Source organism: Tamandua tetradactyla, chromosome 4 (genome assembly GCF_023851605.1).
Source record: "Tamandua tetradactyla isolate mTamTet1 chromosome 4, mTamTet1.pri, whole genome shotgun sequence".
Taxonomy (NCBI): Eukaryota; Metazoa; Chordata; class Mammalia; order Pilosa; family Myrmecophagidae; genus Tamandua; species Tamandua tetradactyla.
The window spans coordinates 21,829,859-21,851,849 of NC_135330.1; the positions used below are offsets into that span (position 1 = coordinate 21,829,859).

A 21,991-nucleotide genomic window follows, 5' to 3' on the forward strand; every position below is an offset into this window, starting at 1 on the left:
TGGCATACACGACCCTAGCTTTCCTCTTTCAGCCATACACTCAGTTTTGCTAGTTAAACTGACAGTTTTGTGCTCCCTTCACACAGTACTGTCCTATCTATAAGAACCAGTTATTGGTTTCATTGATTTTCACTATTGGTTGTCTGTTTTTAATTAAATTTGTTTCTTTTCATACCTTTATTATTTCCTTTATATACACTTGGGTTTAATTTTCTTTCTAGATTTTTAATGTGAAAGCTTAAATCATTGATTTAAACCTTGCTTCTTTTCTAATAATAATTTAGTGCTAAACATTTCCCTTTAATCTCTGCTTTAGCTGCATTCCACAAATTTTTACACATTGTGTTTTCATTTTAATTCAGTTCAAAATGTGTCCTTATTTTCCTGTGACTTCTTTGAGCCATTGACTACTTAGAAGTGTGTTGTTTAATTTCCATCATTTGCAGGTGTTCCAGATGTCTATTATTAATATCTAATTTAATTCCATTGTAGCCAGGGAACATATTCTAAATTATTTTAATCCTTTTGAATTTATTGGGAGTTGCTTTATGGCTCAGCATATAATCTGCCTTGATGGATGTTCCATGTGTACTTGAAAATAATTGGGTAGAGTGTTCTATAAATATCAACTGGGTCAAGTTGGCTGGGAAACTTGTTCAGGTTCTAACCTTACTGGTTTCTGTTTACTTCTGTCAGTTGTTGAATGAGAGGTGTTGAACTCTCCAATTATAATTTGGATTTAATGATTTCTTCTCTTCAGTCTCTCAGTTTTATCTTTGTGCATTTTGAAGGTTTGTTGGAAGTGTGTGGTGGCACCCTGCATAAGTGGGATGGGCCCCTACTCAAAATTTGATTTGAATGTTAAGACAGATCATGTCTTACTCCCCTAAGAGGGTATGACAACTTTTTATTACTTTAATACTACTGGGAAGGGCAGGGAATGCTTCCCTGTCAGGTCAGAAAATGGCTTGTGAGCAAGGAAAGAACATGAGCTTTGGGCTTTGATTGTGGCTAGGGGCTGGGCTTGGACCAGGTTTCTCGTGGGCAGGGGTTTGCAGTGGTTTGACTCTTCCACTAGTGCCAAAGGAGAGAGCACCTGGGCTTTGAGATCAGCTTTCCCAGATATGGAACAAAAGGAGTAGAGAGAGGGTGAGGCTTAAAAGCTCCTGCAGTCAAGCACCAAAAACCAAGTCAGACTCTATTACAAGGTGCATACACACTTAGGGTCATCATTTCTTATTTTATTATTATTTTTTTTATACATGGGCAGGCACCGGGAATCGAACCCGGGTCCTCTGGCACGACAGGCAAGTATTCTGGCCTGCTGAGCCACCGTGGCCCGCCCTCATCATTTCTTATTGATGTGTTGACATTTTGTAAGTGTCCCTCATCTCTCACAATATTCCTTGTTCTGTAGTTTATTTGTCTGAGTTTAAGTTGGTACTCTAACTTTTTGGGATGCATTGGCATAGATCTCTTCTTCATCCTTTTACTTTTAATGCGTCTGTGCCTTTATATTAAAATGGTTTCTTATAGACAGCATATGATTAAGTGCCTTTCTCTGTGTTTATCCTTGAGTTTCTTGGAATTGCACACTTATGTTTTTTTATCACATTTGGTGTGATGTCAGTCATCTCTTCAAATATTTTCCTGAACCCCTCAATCCCTTCCCTGGGACTCTTATTACATAGTAGTGAGACTGCTTGCCATTGTCCCACAGGCCACTGAGGCTTTGTTCAGTTTTTCAGTTCTTTTTTGTTCTTCTGTGCTTTATTTTGGGTAGTTTCTCTTTTTTTTTTTAAATGGGCAGACACCGGGAATCGAACTTGGGTCCTCAGGCATGGCAGGCAAGCACTCTTACCTGCTGAGCCACCGTGGCCCGCCCTGGGCCTTCAAGATCACTGATTGCTCTGTCTGCCTGCCTGTCTGTTTATCTGTCTTCAAGTTTCTGATTTGTTAACCCATCCAGTGAGTTTTAATTATAAATATTGTATATTTTCATAATTAGACATTTTATTTTTTATCCCATTATTACATGTTTAAATGAAGTATTCATTAGGTCAGATTTGCCAGTGTTTTTATTATCTTTAATAACCGTTCTCATTTTTTTGTCTACTTATTCTATAAATTTCTGAGAGAAATGTTTTAAAATCTCCCCTAGCAATTCTGAATATATTTCTCATTGTGCTTCTGTTGGTTTTTACTTTATATATTTTGAAAATGTTAAGTGCATAAAAATTATAATTGTGTATCTTTCCTTGGTGAATTGAAACTTTTGTCATTATGGAAAGCTCCTCTTTACTAATACTCCTTGTTTTAATTTTTACTTTGGTAATTTTTACTTTGGTGTATCAGATTACAAAAACTTTTTTTTGTTAATGTTTTCATAGTATTGTTTCAATCCTTCTGTGTTCTTATGTCTCATATAAAGAGTGCATAGGTTTTTGTTTTTAATCCAATCTGAAATTTTTTTTATTCTTTGAGAATTTAGACTATTTTATAAAATTAGTGCTATGTTTAAATTTAAATTTACCAGCTTAATATTTGTTGTCTCTATGTTATATATATATATATTTTTATATGCTGTATAGCGGGGTCACATCATTTTTTTTTCCATGTGAGTATCCCGTTATTATATAACATGTGCTATATATTCTTTTAAAAATTTCTTTTGTTGCTCTATTTTGGATTGACTGATTATTTTCAAATGCCACCCTGACCCCTCCATTAGCTGGGAAGTTAACTACTCTATTATTCTCCTCTAATAATTACCCTAGATATTATGATATGCATCCTTAACTTATCAATGTATAATATTAATTGGTACTTTTCTTCCTGCCTTCCTCATAACCAGAGTAGTTTGTTGGACCAGCTTAAGAATTTTCTGCATGGGAATTTAAGGGATACCATTACCATTCATAATTTGACTAAAATGTTTCAGTAATACATTTTTTTATGTCATTTGGTTATTCATGAGTCTTTATATGTATTTTTCCTATTTTAAGAAACAGTTCTCATTAGACTTACATATGTATGTTAGGTAATCAATAAAAATGTGCCTTCAATTTATTTTCTTTTGAGCTTATGTCTCTTTTCTGAAGTCATGTTTATTCTTATTATTTTTTTTTAGGTATCACTGGTTTGCATTCATTTACCTTGAGGTATTCCTTGTATCATCACCCTGAGACATTTTTCCAGGTAGAAACCCCTGTAGACTTCCTCAGACTTCAGAGATGGAGTGTACATCCTACACTTCTGTTTGTTCTTCCTTACATGTTCACATCTGCTCAGCCCCTACTACGATGCCTCTCCTCCCCCATCAACTGCTATTAGACACTCCACGTTTGGAGAACTGTTAAGTAATTGGAGGTACAATCTAGATTTGTGGCTTGACTTGGAATTATACTCATGGAACTGGAGGGAGGAGGTGGAGCTGGACATATATAGTTCCTCTGATTAAGAAAATAAGCTACTGGTCCCCTGTAATAACAAGAGCTTTAGATGGCTGAGAAGATGAGTCCTTAGAGATATATATGAGGCAGAAGGCATAGCCTTACAGCCAAATTATATAATTTACTGGAATGTGTTGAGTCTAGATTACATAGGAATTAAGTATCATAAGAGATGCTAGTATCCTAGATTCAGGCATTATGAACACAGTTTTTCTTATGGGTTTTGAAGTCACTTTCCATAAAAAACAAAAAGGTAATCCACTTGGTGTAAAGAACCACTTACAAATAGTTGAGCAACTATGTTGCTTAATAGCCGTCAACAAAATATTTTCTGTGAAATCAAAAGATCTGCTTTGCTGGTAAAGGGAACTCTTGTACAGAACTATCAGTCATCCCCAAGCAGCCACAGAAGATTATTGTAAGAATTAAAATGTATACTTTTTATCTCTAGTATCCAATATTAAAATGAGGTCATCGCACCACATGACGTGACCTTTGGGTTCCTAGTAATAACCATTGTTCAGTTTCAGATCTACATCCAAAATACGGCTCATCTGGCTACTCAGTTGTCCCTTGCTCTCCTGTACAGGCCACTTCTCTTTCCAACTTTAGTTTAGGAGACTGCTCAGAGCTGATGACTCTGTAAGACCCCTGAAGGAGCCATGGCTGAGCCAGGAACATATAAGAAGGGATTGAATTTCCCATGTTTATTCTTGAGCTAACTCAAGAAGGAGGGGAAAACATTGACTTCTTAGTAGAACATCAAAAGGCTTGGCATAAGGTGGGTATGTTAGGGTTCTCAGGAGAAACAGAACCAAAAGGAGATATCTGTTAAAGTGAGATTTATAAAGGTGTCTCACACAAACGTGGGAATGGAAGAGTCCAAAATCTGTAGGCAGGCTGTGAAGCTGGGGACTCCGATGAAGAGTCTGGATGAACTCCACAGGAGAGGCTTGCTGGCTGAAGAAGCAGTGAAAGAGTCTCTCTAAAGCCTTCAACTGACTGGATTATCTTGCTGGTGGGACACATGCCTTAGTTGATCACAGGTGTAATCAGTCACAGATGCAATCAACTGACTGATGTTTTAAAACACCAGTTTCTGGTTTATCAACCAGCCATGAATTGTCGTTGTGGCAATGGTCGGGTCACTGCTTGCCTGACCAGACTGGGCATAATCGCTTGTCCAAGTTGACACCAGAACCAAACCATCACAGTAGGCATGGAGTCAACCAACGGGCAATATCTCAGCAACTACATCAAAAATCACTAACACATTTCCACAGATAAGTGTTTTCTAAATAAGCAAGTAAAGCTCTACTAAGTTTTAATGGATTGAGGGAATTACAGTAAGAAATAAAGGAACATATCAAATAATGAGGTTCATTGGGGATCTGAATTGAGGTTGCTTCTATTTTAATGTTTTCATATTCATTCTTCAAGAGGAAGTATGAAGTGAAATTGTGAAATTTACAGGTGGTGCCAAGTTCTGAAAAAAAATCTAGGCTAATGTAAAAGTACAGGAAGATACAACCAGATTTTATGAAAGGGCAGAAAAGTGGTGGATGCTTGAGTATTACGGTGGAAAGCAACCCAAACTGTTTGTGATCATGGGTTTCAACTTGTCATTTATGACCTTGAAAGGCTCTTTGGAGTCCTCATGGATATTGGTTAAAGGTATTGTAAACACAGCAGAAAATCCATGAAGGTTTTGTACCAAAACAATGGGTATCATTCTGATTGACCACTTCAAGCAAGTTGTGATAGAGATGGAAATGGTTCACAAAAGCCCAGGAATACTGAATGTGATCAGACTAAAAAGGTTTGAGGGTTTTAGGATACAAAAATGAAGCCAGCCAAGGGGCTACAAATGAAAACTCCAGAGTTATGATAAGAAAGGAGTCATATGCGAAGATGTACAGAAGTTGGTACACAAAACCTGGAGTCCAAGAGCTGGGGCCACTCCCTAAAGATAGAAGGAGGCCATTTTAGATTCAAGTAGGGGAGTAAATGTGACATTTGTGATTCTGAGAGATAATGCAGATGGTACAAGTTACTACTATCACTAGCTGGGGGCATTGATGTGCTCTATTAATTTGTCTATCCACATCTATTCTAAAGCCCCTCCAATATCTTCTGTTCATTTTTCATTAATCTTTTCAAACGTATTCTCCATACTTTTAGGATAAGGCAATGCTTTCTTTAACCTATAAGTGTCTGTATGGTCTTTAGGGTCTGACTTCTGCCTACTTCTTCATTTTCATTTTGTCATGTAGTCTGTTCTGTTATCATGCTTCCTCTTGCTATATGGTCTTTGCATATGCTGTTTCATCTGCCTTCTTTCTCGTCTGTCAAGTTAACTCCTGCTTACCTTTCAGGTTTCAGTGTAAGCCTCATTTCCTCAGGGAATCCTTCCCTGACCTTCTTTACTCAGTACTGTCCTCAGCAGAGCCTTGTTCCATGCGTCTATTTTTGCTAACCACTATATACCTAGTCTTAGCATACCACCTGGCACAGTAGACACTTAATAAATATTTTCTGAATGAATGACAAATATTAATGGGTATAAGAGGTTGCAAACAGGTGGGTAGAATTTGGCCTGCAGACGTGCTTGTTTATCCCCACACAACATTTAAACTTCTTTGACTTTGGATGCCATTGGATGGCCATATGTTCTCCCCTTTCCGCAGACTCTGATGTGCCTAGCCTTCACTCATGTCACCAGCATGTTGAGTCCCTTGGGTCTGCTGAATGAGGGGCTGGTGATGTACAGTGATAGCTATGGAGAAATCAATGCTCGTTTTTTTCTGTCAATGATCTTTTGACTTTGTCAACATGGAGGACAGTCATCTCCCTACTCTGAAGCTGTTCCTTCCCATAGACACTTAGAAATTCATGGCAGAAATAATTTTTGTGTGATCTTTCTGGTTAGAAATCACAGAAGTCTGAGGGTCTCACAAATAGGTTGCCAGTGGCTTTGCAAAGTCTAACTTTTCAGACCTGGAAAGGGATGAGCTATCGGTATGGGAGGGTATTTTAAAGGGCTCTTATGACATTGTATTGGAACTGACCCCAGATGCTAATGAAAGAGTAATCCTCCCTAAATCACCCCAAAGCTAGTAATCCCCAGAGTTGCATGTTGGTGATTAAAAAAGAAAGGTAGGAACAGCTGTCTTTTTGTTCAGTTTAATTATGACCAAGTACCTGGGCGAGTGTTAATTTCCTGGTGGCACTGGAGGTGGGTGGAGAAAGGTGTTAGGTTTCTGCAGACTGCAGGTACTGAATGTGCAGACATGGATTCTGCCTGGTGTGTGCCTAAGGATCCGGGCACAGTTCAGGAAAGCTCGATTTGCGTGGCTTTCAATTTCTGCCCTTTAAGTCCAAGACATGGGCTGCTGTATGCCAGAGGACACAGTAGTGCTATCAGGTGTCAGGTAGACTGCACACCTTAATTAATGTCTCAACTCCCCACCACTACCACTGCCAACCAGCAGCACAGCAGCTGCTGGGCCTGTGAAATAGAAAATTTGTGAGACAGAAGAGGAACATTTAACCCTTTTAATCCCTTAACTGGCATTCACATCTAGAGGTCACGTGACTGGGCATCTATATCCCTCCAGTTCCCAGTTCTGAATATTCAAGTTAATGTCCAAGAGTGTGTGGGCAAACACACCCTGTGGTCTGCAGACTCTTCATGGAAGTGCATGCCCCTGCGCATGGTGAATGTGGAATGCCATCCCTTCCAACTCTTCTCCTGTGTTCTCTCTCCTGGAGAACAACCCTACCATTTGCCCAGTCACCCAACTACACCTAGCATCATCCTGGACACCTTCTTCCTTACCAGCCCTACCCAAAGGTGTCCTAGTCCTATGGAGTCTCCCTTCTAAATACCTTTCACGTATGCTCCATCTGTTCCTTCCTCATTGCAACTGCCTTGAGAGTTCCTCCGCATTCCTGAAGGTTTCTGCAGCAGTCTTCTTCCTGCCTGCAGTCCCACTGTTTTCCCATCCAGCTTCCACACTGCCACCAAAGCAATCTTCCTAAATGCAAACCTGAGCAGGTCATCTAACTCTCAAAATCATTCAATGGTTCCTAAGCACCTATAATAGCGTTTGTTAAACTTTGGCCATCTCCTTACGACCTTTTTTAATTTTCAAGTTTTACTTGCATTACTGCTTTATTAACATTTTAATTAAATTAAATATCTCTATTTTTGCATTTTACTTGTCCTAAGAACTACTATCCATAAAGGTAAGTATTTCTGATGCTAGTTACATTTTTCTTCTATAAATATTATAGGAGCCAATGTTAGTCCACACACCACCCAAAATTGTTTCCTTACAGGAAATGCTGTTCTGTAGCATGCTTTTTAGTATGGTATCCAAAACCCTTTGTTGTTTCATCCCTGGTTTAATGTTCCATAGGCTGAACTTCTTGCTGTTATTTGAATATTCTCTGCTTTTTTGCCTTCTGGCATTTTCATAGAATATTCTTTTTCTGGAATGCCTCCCTTTCCTGATGCAAACTTCTTCAAAACTCAGCCTTCAGCATCACCTACTCTGTAGAGGTGTCCCTGGTTTCTGCAGGGAGAGCTAGGCTCTCCCTCTTCTGTGCCTCTTTAGATAACTTTCCTTCCAAATTTCCACTGCAGGCAACTGAGGCCAGGTGTGGTCCCGTGCACAGAACCTAGCATAACGTGAGTACTTGATCATGTTGGCTGAATGAATGAGTGAATGATGCCAGAAAGGTTACACCCGTCCCTGTTGTCATGAGTCCCATTTGAAGTTGGAAGACATCTGAGAGATTTTGATGAAGTGTTCTCAAAGATTTCTTTTCATTTCTCTCTAGCTCATGAAGAGAAAAGAGAGGCAGAGAAGTTAATTGCCAATGGACACAGGGTTATTTGTGGCAGAGCCCATTTAATTCTTTTACTCCTTCCCATGGACCTCAGCATATCAGATTCCTTCTACAAAGGGGGTGAGCATACAGCAATCCCAAACTAAGGAGTAAAGTATGAGGCATGTGGTTGGAGCTCCCTACCTGGCTCCTACATGCCCACGACTGACAGTCAATAGCTGGAGCTCCTGGTATAAGCAACTGAGAAAGGTACCAGATATTTGCCTGAGTACTTAGACTTTTATAAGAATGAAATTCAGATGTTTTATGCAAGAATGACACCTTGGCAATAAGAGAAGCATTGCTAACTCACTATGTGCCTGGCTATTTGATTCACTTCTGTCGATCATTTATGGGGCTTTCCCAAATGAGAACTTTCCCTTTTCCTGGAATGCTTCAGCCAAGTCCTCCTTTAAGTGAGCCCATAGTGAAAATTCAGATACATACCCCAGATTCTTAGGGGGCAGTTGTTTACGGAGGAGGTTTTTGCTTTACTACAGAATTCACAATAGAGTTACTTACAAAGCAGATTTCCTTGTTACACTTAAAGTAGTATGTAAAGAGGAGTTTGGCAATTAGTATTACTCCCAGGTAGACCTGATGTGTAGTCATTTATCTGTTCCTTACTGAGTAATGCAGACGAGCACCTATATACTGTTCACACCCATTGAGAAATGGTGAAAAGCTGGAGCAACAATTGAACTGGTGGACTGTGTATATGGCTTGATGTGTGACTGAGCAGAGTGGAGTCGTTATTTAGCTCTGAAGAGTTAGCAGAGAGCCACGATTTTAAGGTGCTCAGGGCTTTTCATGACGTTTCAGTTCCTCCATCTCCATCCTAACATTAAATAACTGGGGCATGGCTTCTCCATAGACCCAAAATCTTAAGTATTTTTTTAAAAAGTTGCACTGACTTTTGTTAGTTTGTTTGAGAATTTTTGTGTGTGTCTTTGCTTTATTTGACTTGATACTGTTGAATATTTAGCATTCCCGGAATCTGTGAAGAAGCATGCTAACATTTGATTAAAACATTATTTTGTTTCTTATTCATTATTTTAGTTTCCATATTTATATTTTTGAATACAAGTTTCTTTTTCAATATTTCCATCAAAATTCCTTTGGGCTATCTCAAAGAATCCTTGGGATGTCATTAATAACAGCTTTGAAAAAAATGTTAAAAAAATCCTTTTGAAATGTTATTTTCTCTTAAAAATGTCTCCATAAATATTGTGATGCCTCTAAAAGTATGTAATCGAGTAAATACAACTAAGTTTTTAAAATAAAAACTGTTTTTCCTTACTGCATCTTTGATATATTAAACAATTGATCAAGTAATAATTATCGATGGCGTACAATACACCAGATACTAGGTTTAAGGTTAAAAGGAACATGGCTTATGACATTGGAGGCATAACAATTTAGTGATTTAACCCTATGTTGAAGATATGTGGCCAATCTTCAAAAATTGAAGCTCTGATTTTGAATCATGTATTACCTAACTTTTAACTCTGAATTAAATGGTTGAACTATTTGAAGTTGCTGTTTTGAAGATAAAAAAGGTTGAGTATCAGTAATTTCTTATGGTCCAATCCATCTAGAATAATGCAGAACTCAGAGGCAGACAATGACTAGGGAGTAGAGTCATTGTCTAGACAAGCCGGACCTAAATTGAGAGAGTGGAGACGGCTTTTATTTCTGGAAGTCTCCCTCTTCAGGTTTGCCACATGGGCTTGGAGAGTCTGGAAGCTGATCGCACGTGCTATTCTCTGGCACGTGCCATTCTTTCCCAGGCCCACTGGCTGTAAACCTCCATGTGCTAACCAGTTAGCAGGAATACACTGGTTTGGATAAGACTGATAAGAAAAACAGAATTGTTTCCTTCATTTTCCCCTTGGTGGTGCTTCCAAAACACTTTACACATCTCTATATTGGGATTCCTTGGGTGCTGCATGCCTTTTTCTCCCTTCTAGATTATAAGACTCTTTGAGAGTCTTATTTATGGACTGTTTGCGGGGATATCGTTCACTTTATCACATAATCTTTTCCTTACAAACAATCATGGAAGAAATTTTTCTCAGTTTAAGCATAAGGAGAAGCAAAGCTTCCCCTGAGCAAATGGCTAGTTTTTATTTTATGAACACAGTGAAATGCATGGCACTATACCCCTCTCGCACTGGCTGCTAGAAAGCTCAGAACCACAATTGTAACACAGTTGCAAGCAGTGACTTCTTGAAATCTCCTCTTAGATGTTTTATGGTCTTTGTATTACTTTGCTGCTGGAATAAGTTACCACAAATTTAGTGCCTTAAAGAACATAAATTTATTATCTTACCTTCCTGGAGGTCAGAGGTTGGAAGTCAGTTTCATTATGTTAACATCAAGCTGTCGGCAGGGCTGGGTCCCTTCTGGAGGCTCTAGGGAGACTCTTTCCTTCCCTTTCCTGGTTTCTAGGGGCCACCTCTGTTCCTTGGCTCAAGGTCCCTCCCTCCCTCTTCCAAACCAACATTGTAACATCTTCTCTCCCCTCTGATCTCTGCCTCTATCTCGCACTGACTCTGATCCTTGTGATCACATCGGACCCAAGCAGATAACCCAGGATCCTCTCCACATCGCAAAATCCTTAATGGCGCCTACAAACTCCCCTGTACCACGTAAGGTAACATACATGCAAATTTGTGCACAGATTTTTCTCCATCGCCCCCCACTTTTCCATAGTCCTTTTAGTACTTGTCACTGTTGATACTGACTTAGACATTGTTTACTGTATATCATTATCTTCTCCATTAGATTGTGACTTCTGTGAGGGCAGGGGACACTTCTGTTTTGTTCATCACTGCATGTGATGTCTCATCAGTATTTGGCACTTCGTGGACTCTGAATAAATGTGTTGAAATGCATTTTGTGTTTCATCCTTACCCTGACTTTGTCTAATATCATAGCTTTTATTTTCCCTTTGTCTTGCTTTTCTAACTTTCTGTTGTAATGAGGGAACATCAAAACCCCAGGACCTGCTTAGGGTGTGTGTGGGGTGGGGAGTGGTAGAGCTACTTCTGTTCCTGCTTCTCCCCCTCCCATGAGTACTGAAAGGAAATGTTTTCTGCTAGTTGTATTTTCCCAGGTAATGTGAGGATTCACCCTAGAATGCCACAGTTGGCCTTGGGCTGTCTAAAAGGAAAGCCAGAATGCTTTTCTGGACTGAGGATTGGAATTGCTCTGCAAAATAATGTAAAAAAAAAAAACCAACTTGCCTATACTCACTGGCAGCAGAAGACATGTTAAGAGAGATTGATAATATGCTAACTGATATTTTCCCCCCCTCTTAAGAGAAGAAGAGTTAGAGGATTTAGGTCCTAGAGAGGAAAGGCAAGTTTTAGACTCCAAGGAGGTGAGTAGAGTGCTTGAGATAAGTAGGTGTGCCTAAGTGGGGAAGTTCAGGAGAGAGAAGACCAGTAGCGGATGCCCTGGGAGAAAGAGGTCCTTAGAGCCTTGCTTCTCTCCTGATCTTGGAGCCTTGAATGGCAGGCACACCGAGCCTCTTTCATCGTTCTCCAGTGCAGCCGTCATGGGCCTTGGCACTGAGTCTTTGACCTTCCACGTATGTCTCCTTCTCCCCAGGCTTCATCATCAATTGAAGGTGCTAGAGAATAGCTGAGGGATTTAAATTCTCGACTGTATCAGGAAAGCCTGGGTGGGCATCAAGTTTGTCGGTTCTCCCCAGGACCTACTTCCCTATAGGTGCCACATACCATGATTTATACACAAACATGATTTGCCCTATTGTTGCAGTCTGAGCCTGGAACAATTTTAATTAACAGGAAAATGGTCCTCAATACACCGATTAGACCTCTTCAGGTACAACAAGATAAAAGCCTGATAATTTGGATGGAGTACTCTTCTTAAACGGCTACTCTATGCGCAGCAGCCAATGGGAAAGCCAGGCTCCCTCCCATCTGATCCAATGAGTAATTAAGAGAGGGCTCTTTCTTCCCTACCTCTCCCCTCCCTCCACCCCCTCCCCAACTAAAGCTTAACAGGTTGGTGGTATAATTTGGAGACTTTAAGGGGTGACATACTAGGAGCTTGCACAAGAGCCAGGGGACATCTTCTCTCCAGCTCCCCGGGCGCATCCAGCTGGGTTTGAAAAGCAAGCAAGTGAGGGCAGGAAAGAGGTGGAAGCAGGCGAGTTGGCGAGCACTTCTCAGCAAAGTTTGTGAGGGACCACCAGCCATGAGTGAGCTGGGCTCTCAGAAGGCCAGCGAAGGCACTGTTTCTCGCCTGCTGCACGTGGTGGAAAGTGAGCTCCAGGCAGGCAGGGAAAAAGGAGACCCGACGGAAAAGCAACTTCAGATCATCCTGGAGGATGCACCCCTCTGGCAGAGGTTCAAAGAAGTCACTAACGAAATGATCGTGACCAAAAATGGCAGGTAAGTTTAGCTGCGGCCCTGTGTGGGCCTGCAGAGCTTGATAAGGGAGGTGAGACCGCTTGAATATGGAAGAGGCTCTGCCCTTCATTCAGAGGCAGTGCAGTCTGATTAAACATGCTCCCGAGACGGACCGTCTCACATGGCTTTCCCCCAGCCAATTTAGTTAATTTCTCTGAGGTCATCAGAGAAGTGGAGGACGAAGCCCCCCTGTCTGACATGCATTTCAATTAGAGAAATTCTGGGAAGTTGCTGTAAAGGGGGGCATGCTCCAAGGGCCTGGGAAAATGTGCTCAAATGTCAGGAAATAGTATTGATTTTTGACTGATTGCCTACCCTGCAGCAGATCTGATCCCTAAGTCTGTTCCGATAAAGTGAAAGCCAACTGTCTTTGGAAGCTGGATGGTTTTCTCCCTAGTATAGCAAACTTCTGACTAGCTGAAGATTGGGAGCAAAAGGGCAGATTGAATTTCATTGACAGTCAGACTTCCCCTCATGTGTTTGCGGTGAGTGTTCATTTGAGATTGTGCTGCGAGAGCCGTCATAGTAAGAGTGAATGAAATCGTAAAATATAGCCTTAGAGAAGAGAGGTGCCTTCTTTTTCTCACCGCAGCAAGTTAGGGATTAACCAAAACTGATCTCTGCTGACATTATTGGATTCTATTAAATCTAGTCCTCTAAGGTTCTGTCAAAGTAATATTAGACACCTCCGCTTAGTAGAGGAGATCCAAATATTTTGAAAGAAAATCTCACTGCTCCCAGCCTGGCCACACTGGCTTTAAATATTCAGTTGACACTCACTTATCTTTTGGTAGACATGGTCACAAAAGTACAAAATATTGAAAAGCTTTTTCACTAGGATTAGTTTTAGCAGGAGTGTACTTGTGACCCTTGAGAGAAATTCTGCTTCCTAATGCAGAAAAATTGAGACCACTTGAACTTCCATCAGGCTTTTGTTCTTGTGCAGAATGCTTCCTCTCCTGATGTCCCACTCTTCCATTTTTGCACAAGATGCATAGCATAGGAAATGAACCACTCCTGGCCCATCTGGGAATTTTGTGAGGTTGAATGCTGCTGCCTGATAGTGTAGAGCTTTATAAGTGAAAGGGACCCTAGGAATAAGGGCATTTAATAAATTATTACTAAGTAGCAGGAGTATCAACTTTGCACAGTATATTTTCTCTCTGTGTTCTGTATTTATTTCATATAGAGGATTTAACATTTTTAATATTTGTAGATTTAATTATACCTGTTCGTACTCTTGCTCTGTATTTGCACATGACTTTCAGTCTCTTTGCTAGAAAGCAATATAAAACAAGCTTTTCATTTCAGAGTCACTCCAAATTCTTAATTGGCTTTAGTCTCTTTTTAAGGATGAGTATGCAATTGCAAAAATTTTATGGTGCTGCTAATAGGTAGAACTCTCTATTCATTATTCCTTATACTTATAGGATGGTAGTTATACTAAAACATAACCTCATACCATCTATTTTACTGTCAAAGTGACCCTGTAGTAAGGTAAAATGATTACAACCACCAAGTAAAAATATAGCTCATTTACTTTAGCAAGGAATAAATAATACAAGTTCCTGAAACCAATATAAAATCTAATTTAATAATATAGTAGATTGGAAAGTACTTTTAAAATTTAAAAATAACTTTCTCTTGCACTTTTCATCTATATGATTTTTTCATATATTTAAAATTTTAAATGTTTATATTTTAAAATTGTTTAATATTAAATATGTGAAAATTATTCTTAGTAGAGAGAGTCTGATTATGGTCAACTTGGTCATTCTTACTTAGCTGAGGAGGTCCCTCTGCTGTTTCCCCTCCTCACATGAACAGATTCTTCTTCTTAAATTCCTTTAATGTTCCTAGGGCAAAGATTTCACCAGGACACAGAAAGTTCCCTTTATATTTTGGATAAAGAAGAGAAGGTATACCAGTAAGAAAATCATGTGGTTGCTAGTGAATGTGCTTGGTCTGGAATTACTCTCAATCTTTTAGTTTCTCAGATTAAATTGTCAATCACAATTTACCATCTTGATTTAGACACATCTTTTTTTTTGGGTGAATTGTCCAGGAATCCAACCCGGGGCTCCCACATGGAAGGCGAGCATTCTACCACTGAACACCTTTCTCGTTTTGTCTTCTTTATTCCCTTTATTTTCTCTCTCTTCTCTCAGTCATCTATTCCCAGACATCTTCTGCTCTCTGTCTGTGGACTGGCCATGCCTCCTCCAAATACCTGGTCCCACCCTTCTCTCCAACTCTTGAGCCTGACCAAGGTAGATTTGTGGACCTTCATTTTTTCCTGGGCTCTCTTCATCCATATTACCTGCCTGGCCCTGTAGATGGTTAACTATTTGACTTTTTAAACAGCTTCATTTGGAGAAATCAGATAGTTTTTGGGTTCTTGGGGTCTCTTTGTTCTGCATAGTTGCAAGTTTTGTAATAGCATAGGATGGACTGCTGAAAGAATGAAAAGACTCCATTTTCAAATAGAGACCTACCTTACATATAAACAGGGCGCTTGCCTCTGGCATGATGGGAAATTGTGAAGAGAGGAGATTTTCCCTGAAAAAAACACAGGGGGATTATCCCCCAGAAACTGAGATCTTACGGCTTTCCTCCTTTGCATCCTCCCCTCCCTACCTCTTTCCTTCCCCTCTGCTTCCCTGCGTCCCCCGTCTTCCTCCCTCTTTCCCTCCCTCTGCTTTACTGCTTCTTCCTTTCCCATTCCTCTTTCTTTCTTCCTCCCACTAATTCTTTTTAACATGGGCAGGCACCGGGAATAAAATCACCACCATTTTTTTTGCATGGACAGGCACCGGTAAGCGAACCCGGTCTCGGGCCTGGCAGGCTAGAAGTCTGCCTGCTGAGTCACTGTGGCCTGCTATTTTTTTTTATTTTAAACTTTTAGGTACTCATATTTAATAGTCTTTCAGATATAACAGCACTATCACCACTTTATACTAGGCTCATTTGAGCCATTGCTAGTAATGAATATTTCTTTTCCTCTCCATCCTTTAAGCTAGGAATTTGTATTTTAGGTTGCATAAAAGTATTTCAGGTTACAGAGGCAAACAAATTAAATATCTTTTACTTAATGTTTTCTTCATCTGCAACCTCTTTTCCTTAATGGAAATGCTGTATTTCACTTGTATGTTCATGCTGTTAAATAATTTTGACTTAATTCTGTTTAAATTTGCCTTGAGCGGTTTTTAAGAAACTGGAAGCATTTTCTTATGTAACTGGTTCCTCTATGTGCTATCTCAAAATGTGCTGAGAATCACTAACTTTGAATATCCAATGATTAAGAGATGTGGGTGCAGGGTCCATGTGCTGATGTTCATAGTGTCCAGTGAGAGCAGTGCAAAAGAGGGAGAAAAACTAAGGATGCACAGCAGGTAAATACAGTCCCACACCATGCCTTTATAGTTCACAGATTTTTGTTTTAAATTTTATTGTGGGCACATATTACTTAATGTAATATTTTCCATTTTAGCTATTTTTGAGTGTACTTATCGGTGGCATTAATTGCATTCACAGTGTTGTGCGGCCATCACCACCATCCATTACTAAAACTCTTTCCTCACTCCAGATGGAAACACTGTACCCCTAAATTCCCATTGCTCCCTCTTCCATGGCTCCTGGGAGTCTCAAGTCTACTTTCTGTCTCATTGAATTTGATTAGTCTAGATATTTAAAACAAGTAAAATCATACAATATTATAGCCCTTTTGTGCTGGCTTGTTTCACTCAGTATAATGTTTCATCCATGTTGTAGCATGTGTCAGAACTTCATTCCTTTTATTGCCTAATAATATTCCCTTGTATGGACATACCACATTTTACTTGTCCATGCATCTGCTGATGGCTATTTGGGGTGTTTCCACTTTTTGGCTATTATGAATAAGTTGCTATGAACATTTATGTACAAGTTTTTGCAATGGATGTATGCTTTCATTTCTCTTAGGCATATACCAAGGAATGGAATTGCTGGGTCATATGGTAACTTCATAATTAACTGCTTAAGGAACTGCTGGACTGTTTTCCAAAGTGGTTGCACCATTTTGCATTTTCACTAGCAATTATGAGGGTTCCAATTTCTCTAATCTCCTTGCCAACACTTGCTATTGTCTGTCTTTCTTGTTATAATCATCCGGGTGAATGTGAAATGGTATCTCGCTGAGGTTTTGATTTGTACTTCTCTAGTGGCTAATGATGTTGAGCATCTTTTTATGTGATCCTGGCTTCCTATATGCAGCATGAAAGAGGAAAAGCTATTATACACACTGTCTTATTCTGGAATGAAAAGTCATGCTATATTCTTTGTGAGATCCAGCATATTGCAACAAGAGAGAGAGGAGGGCACTCTAACTTATCAACATTGGGGATAAACATTTGAATTTTTCCTTCACTTGCCTCAGCCATCCTGGCTGCCTTCTTTTGGTTCCTCAATAGTCCAATGTATTTGAATGCTAGAGCTGTTGTATTTGTCGCTCCTTTTGCCTGTAAATGTACCTCCACTGGCATTAGAGGACTCATTTCTTCTTATTATTTAGGTCTTACCTTAAATATCACTCTCTACTCGGCCTAACATCTACCCAGAGCCATGTAAAGCAGCCTTTTGTGACATGGTCCATTTTAGTTCCTTCACAGTACTCTTGCAATATAAAACTATCTTGTACTTTAATAAAAAAAATCACAAAAGCTCTTTACTTGTTTGTCTTCTCTGTTCGAACATAAGCACCACAAATAAGACAATTTTTGCTATTGAATCCTTACCTAAAATGGTTCTTGGCATAGAGCAGGCACTCAAAAAGCATTTGTTGCGTTAGTAAATAAATCTCTAATTAGATATTAGGAGTTTGAAAAATATCAAAGCAGCTTTTCCTGTCATTGTGGACCAACCAAATTAACTTTCTAGATGGGATAGAGAGAGAGAGAAAGAAGATGTAGTGAATGTAACAAACAGGAAGGCAGAGAGCCACAGGAAAAGCAGTGTGGGCTTGTGCTTCCTGAGCCCTATTTCTGCATCTGTAACATGGGCATAAAAACATTTACCTCCTCGGGGTGGAGTAAGACTTAAACAAGATGTAGCTATGTTATGTCTAAGGTGCAGGGTGAAACTCAGTACATGGTAGCTATTATTATCATTAGAAGCATCCTGTATCAAATCACCTCTTAAATCCTAGGTCAGCACTATTGAACCTTCCTAACCTTTCAAACCATGAAGATAAAAGCCACATTGCCTTATTTAAGAACTATGTCATTATTCTGAAGTTTAGTGGAAGATATGTCCTGGGTTTGCTTTTCTTTTTTAAATTTTACATATACTACATATACTTATTGAGAAAAATTTTGGTACTTTAAAATTTTCATGTCTGCAATGACACTTATACACGTTCTACTCCTGTGTGTATATGTGTGTACGTGTGTTTTAAGTAAACTTTAGTATTGTAGAAAAGCAGTGGGCCAGAAGTCAGGAGACCATTTCTCCATTGACCTTATAGAAATAAGCCAGGCACCTGGCTGTTAAAATGACCCAAATGATTCCTAAGAAAATTTCTGATGCCTACTTCTGTGATTCTTTGCAAATAACCTTCCCTTCATGAGTCTGCTGTTTTCTACATTTGAAAAACACCATAGAAATAATTGAAAAAAATTAAAATACATTGTAAAAGAAAGAGTGTGGGTTTTTATCAAGATAAAATAATGAAGGAAAATCCTTCTACCAAAGAATCATCCTCTTAAGGGAGGAGAGAGATGAAATGGGCAATATAATATTCAACCAAGATCTGGATTTGGAATACAACATCATCTGACGCTTTTTTTTCCCCTAGAAGGATTGTTTAATTCATTGTGCTTGTCTTAGGCACCTGTTTAAATGAATTTTATCTCCTTAACACGATAAGACAGAGGGAAGGGAGAGCCCATGATGAGGAAGTCGAGGGAAGGAGGGAGCAGCCAGGATTAGCCATTTTCCATGGTTCATCCCCAAAGCCTAGGATCTCTGTACAGATGACTGCCGTGCAGCTGGAGAGCAAAAACTGAGGTGGTTTTAAAAATTATTAATTTACTTAGACTTCGTTTTTATTATTGAGATATAATTCACATACCATAAAATTCCCCTTTATAAAGTGTACAGCTCAGTACATTGGTTCATTCACAATGTGCAACCATCACCGTTATCTAATCTCAAAAAAATTTCATCACTCCAAAAAAAAAAAACCCCATACCCATTAGCAGTCTTCTAGATGTATTTTCTCCAGAAAGAGGAGCAGAGGGACATGGTCCCTGCCAGCCAAGCAAGAGGGAGGAACCCAGAGTTGATGCCCTTTGTAATTCCGTCTTCCGAAGTCACTGCCCATACCCCTTACCCCTAGGACAGAGGCAGGCCTGGGCTGGCTGAAGGACTTGGATGTAATGACAATAGAGCCATCACTCACAGAGCGCTTAGTAGGTGCTAGGCATTGGAATTAGCACTTCATGTGAATTAACTCATTGAATTCTTACAAAACTTTATGAGGCTGGATGTTTCCAGTGGAGTAATTTATCTGCCAGTCCACCCGAGAGGATGAGAATGAGGGATGTTTCTAGGTCTCTTGTCGCTTGATGGGAAAGGAAGCCTGTGGGTGTTGGGTGCCTTAAAGGAAGCTATTGCTGATAATCAGGTGATAGAGGTAGAGGAGAAAGTATCATTCAAGTGAGGACATTGCTAGGATTCGTTTGTATAAGTCACTGACTCCTTAATGTGAACTAAGTTCTTAGGTCTTAGCAAAGTAGTCACCTAAGGTTCTGAGAGTAAGATGGTGAGTCTTGCTGTAGTCATGGAATTGGGAAAAGTTACATTTGGAACTAAGCAGGGCAGGGCTTCCAAGTGATGCTCTTTGAGGCCTTGGAAGCATGTGGAAGGGGAGAAGTCCTAAAGGGGAGTTGGATGAGTAGAGGTGCCAGGGACAGCATGTATCTGACAACTCCTTACAGAATGCTTGCCATGCTCCAGGGACTGTGCTAGGCACTTGACTGTCTCTCTTTTAGATTCTTGCCCTCTCCTGGCCATGAGAACAAATTAAAACCTAGTTTTGGAAATGTATGTTTTTATTGAGATATCTTCACACACTACAGTCCATCCATATTATATAATCAGTGGCTCAAAATATCACATACTTGTATATTTATCACAATATTCATTTTTAGAGCATTTGCATCACCCCAGAAAAAGAAATAGAAAGACAAAAGAAAAAACTCATACATCCCATACTCATACCCCTTACCTCTCCCTCTCATTGACCATCTATTGGGTATTTCAAACTACCCAATTTTTTTTTTACCTCTTATCTTTCTCCCTATTTGTTATTTTTTGTCCTTATTTTTTTTTATACATCTGTCCATACCCTGGATAAAAGGAAAATCAGACACAAGGTTTTCACAACCACACAGTCACATTGTAAAAGTTACATAGTTATACAATTGTCTTTGAGAATCAAGGCTGTGGAGGTACTTCCCTCCAGCCACTCCAATACACCATAAACTAAAAAGTGGTATCTAAATAATGCATAAGAATAACCTCCAGGATAACCTCTCACTATGTATGAAATCTCTCAGCCACGGAGACTTTATTTGGTCTCATTTCTCTCTTCCCCTTCTGATCAAGAAGGCTTTCTCAGTCCGATGATGCCGGGTCTTGGCTCATCCCTGGAGTTCTGTCCCACATTGCCAGGGAGATTTACACCCCTGGGAGTCATCCCAGTTAGGGGGGAGGGTAGTGAGTTCACCTGCCAAGTTGGCTAAGAGAGAGGCCACATCTGAGCAGCACAAGACTCTAAGGCATAATTATAAGTAGGCTTGGCGTCTCCTTTGGAAGAATAAGTTTTATAGAGGCAAACCCCAAGATTAAGGACTCAGCCTATTGAATTGGTTGTCCCTACTGCTTGTGAGGGTATCAGAAATTCCCCAGATGGTGAAGTTTAATATTTCCTCCCTTCTCTCCAGTTCCCCAAGTGAATTTTGCAAATACTTTTTTATTCTCTGTTCAAATTACTCTGGGATGTATTGGGGCATCATACTAATCTGTACAAACCAATAAGATCTCATGCCATATTCAAGATTCCATGTAACTATGGTGTTCAAATAAACTGACCAAACAAGTTAAATTAGATAATGTGCTACCCAAGATATAAATTTTGCAACAAATAAACATCTCTTCCTTTGGACTCACACAGAAGTTGAAGTTTTAAAATATGGACCACATCATTCTTTACTCTGTATTCGGATTTACCTTAGTTTATCCAGATAGCTTCATTCATATCTGTAGACAAAGTCTGATCACATTTTCAACTTTTTAAACAGTAAAACCTAGTTTTAAAGTTACTCTGATATCTTAACAGACCAAAAGCAAATCAAATTTGCTAAGCTGCTCATAGTCCAGCATGCTGTCATCAGCTCCAAGGGAAGAAGACTTTCTAAAGAGCCTGAATAAGCCATTTCCAGACCTAGGGCCTGGTCAAGCCTGTCATCACCTGGTGGTCTTACTCTCCACCTTGAACTTCGCCTAAGTTTCTTTCTCCTGATAAACTCAGACCTCACATAGACCACAGGGGACAGAAGGAGTCAAATAGTGTGTACTCAGAGAATAGACAACAGACTGTGCTATAAAAGTGTGAAAGCATTTGTTACGCATATACTGAAGAAACAGGGCAGAGTTCCAGATCAAAAGTTGGAGTCTGCCAAAGTTAATTAATGTTAATTAAAAAAATTGTTGTCATTTGTTTCTGATGATTAATGATACACAAAAGCCATGAAAGTAAAAAAAATTCTTGAATATTGTACCTTGAAAAAACCACTTTTAATTTCTTTGTGTATTTCTCTCAGATCTTTTCCTAAATATTAGACTGAAGACATAAAATTTCCAATATTCAACTATTTTTGTCCTATGAAAAAGCATTTCCTGTGATTCAACCCAATATGTGTGTACACACTTCCCCTTCCTTCTTTCTTTCCTTTCTCCCTACCTAACTCATTCTCTCATTCTCTCCCTCCTTCTTTACTACTTTCCTTTCTTCATTCTAAATTAAGGTCCATATTACATGTCTAGCTTTGTGGCTATTTTTAAACATCATTTAGTTATATTCCCTGACCATTTTCTTATATCAATAAGTGATCTTCAAAACATGATTTTTGTCTATATTGTACTCATCAAAAGATGGAGCACATT

At 39.4% G+C, this 21,991-nt stretch overlaps 1 protein-coding gene across 1 annotated transcript in view; it reads left to right on the forward strand.

Moving 5' to 3' along the window:
• The first annotated feature begins 12,044 nt into the window (after positions 1-12,044).
• Positions 12,045-21,991, forward strand: part of TBX19 (T-box transcription factor 19) — a 42,166-nt gene continuing 32,219 nt past the window's right edge. The window contains exon 1 of the mRNA XM_077155740.1: positions 12,045-12,769. Coding sequence (XP_077011855.1) covers positions 12,573-12,769 — 197 coding nt within the window. The 5' untranslated portion in view covers positions 12,045-12,572. The remainder of the gene's footprint in view (positions 12,770-21,991) is intronic.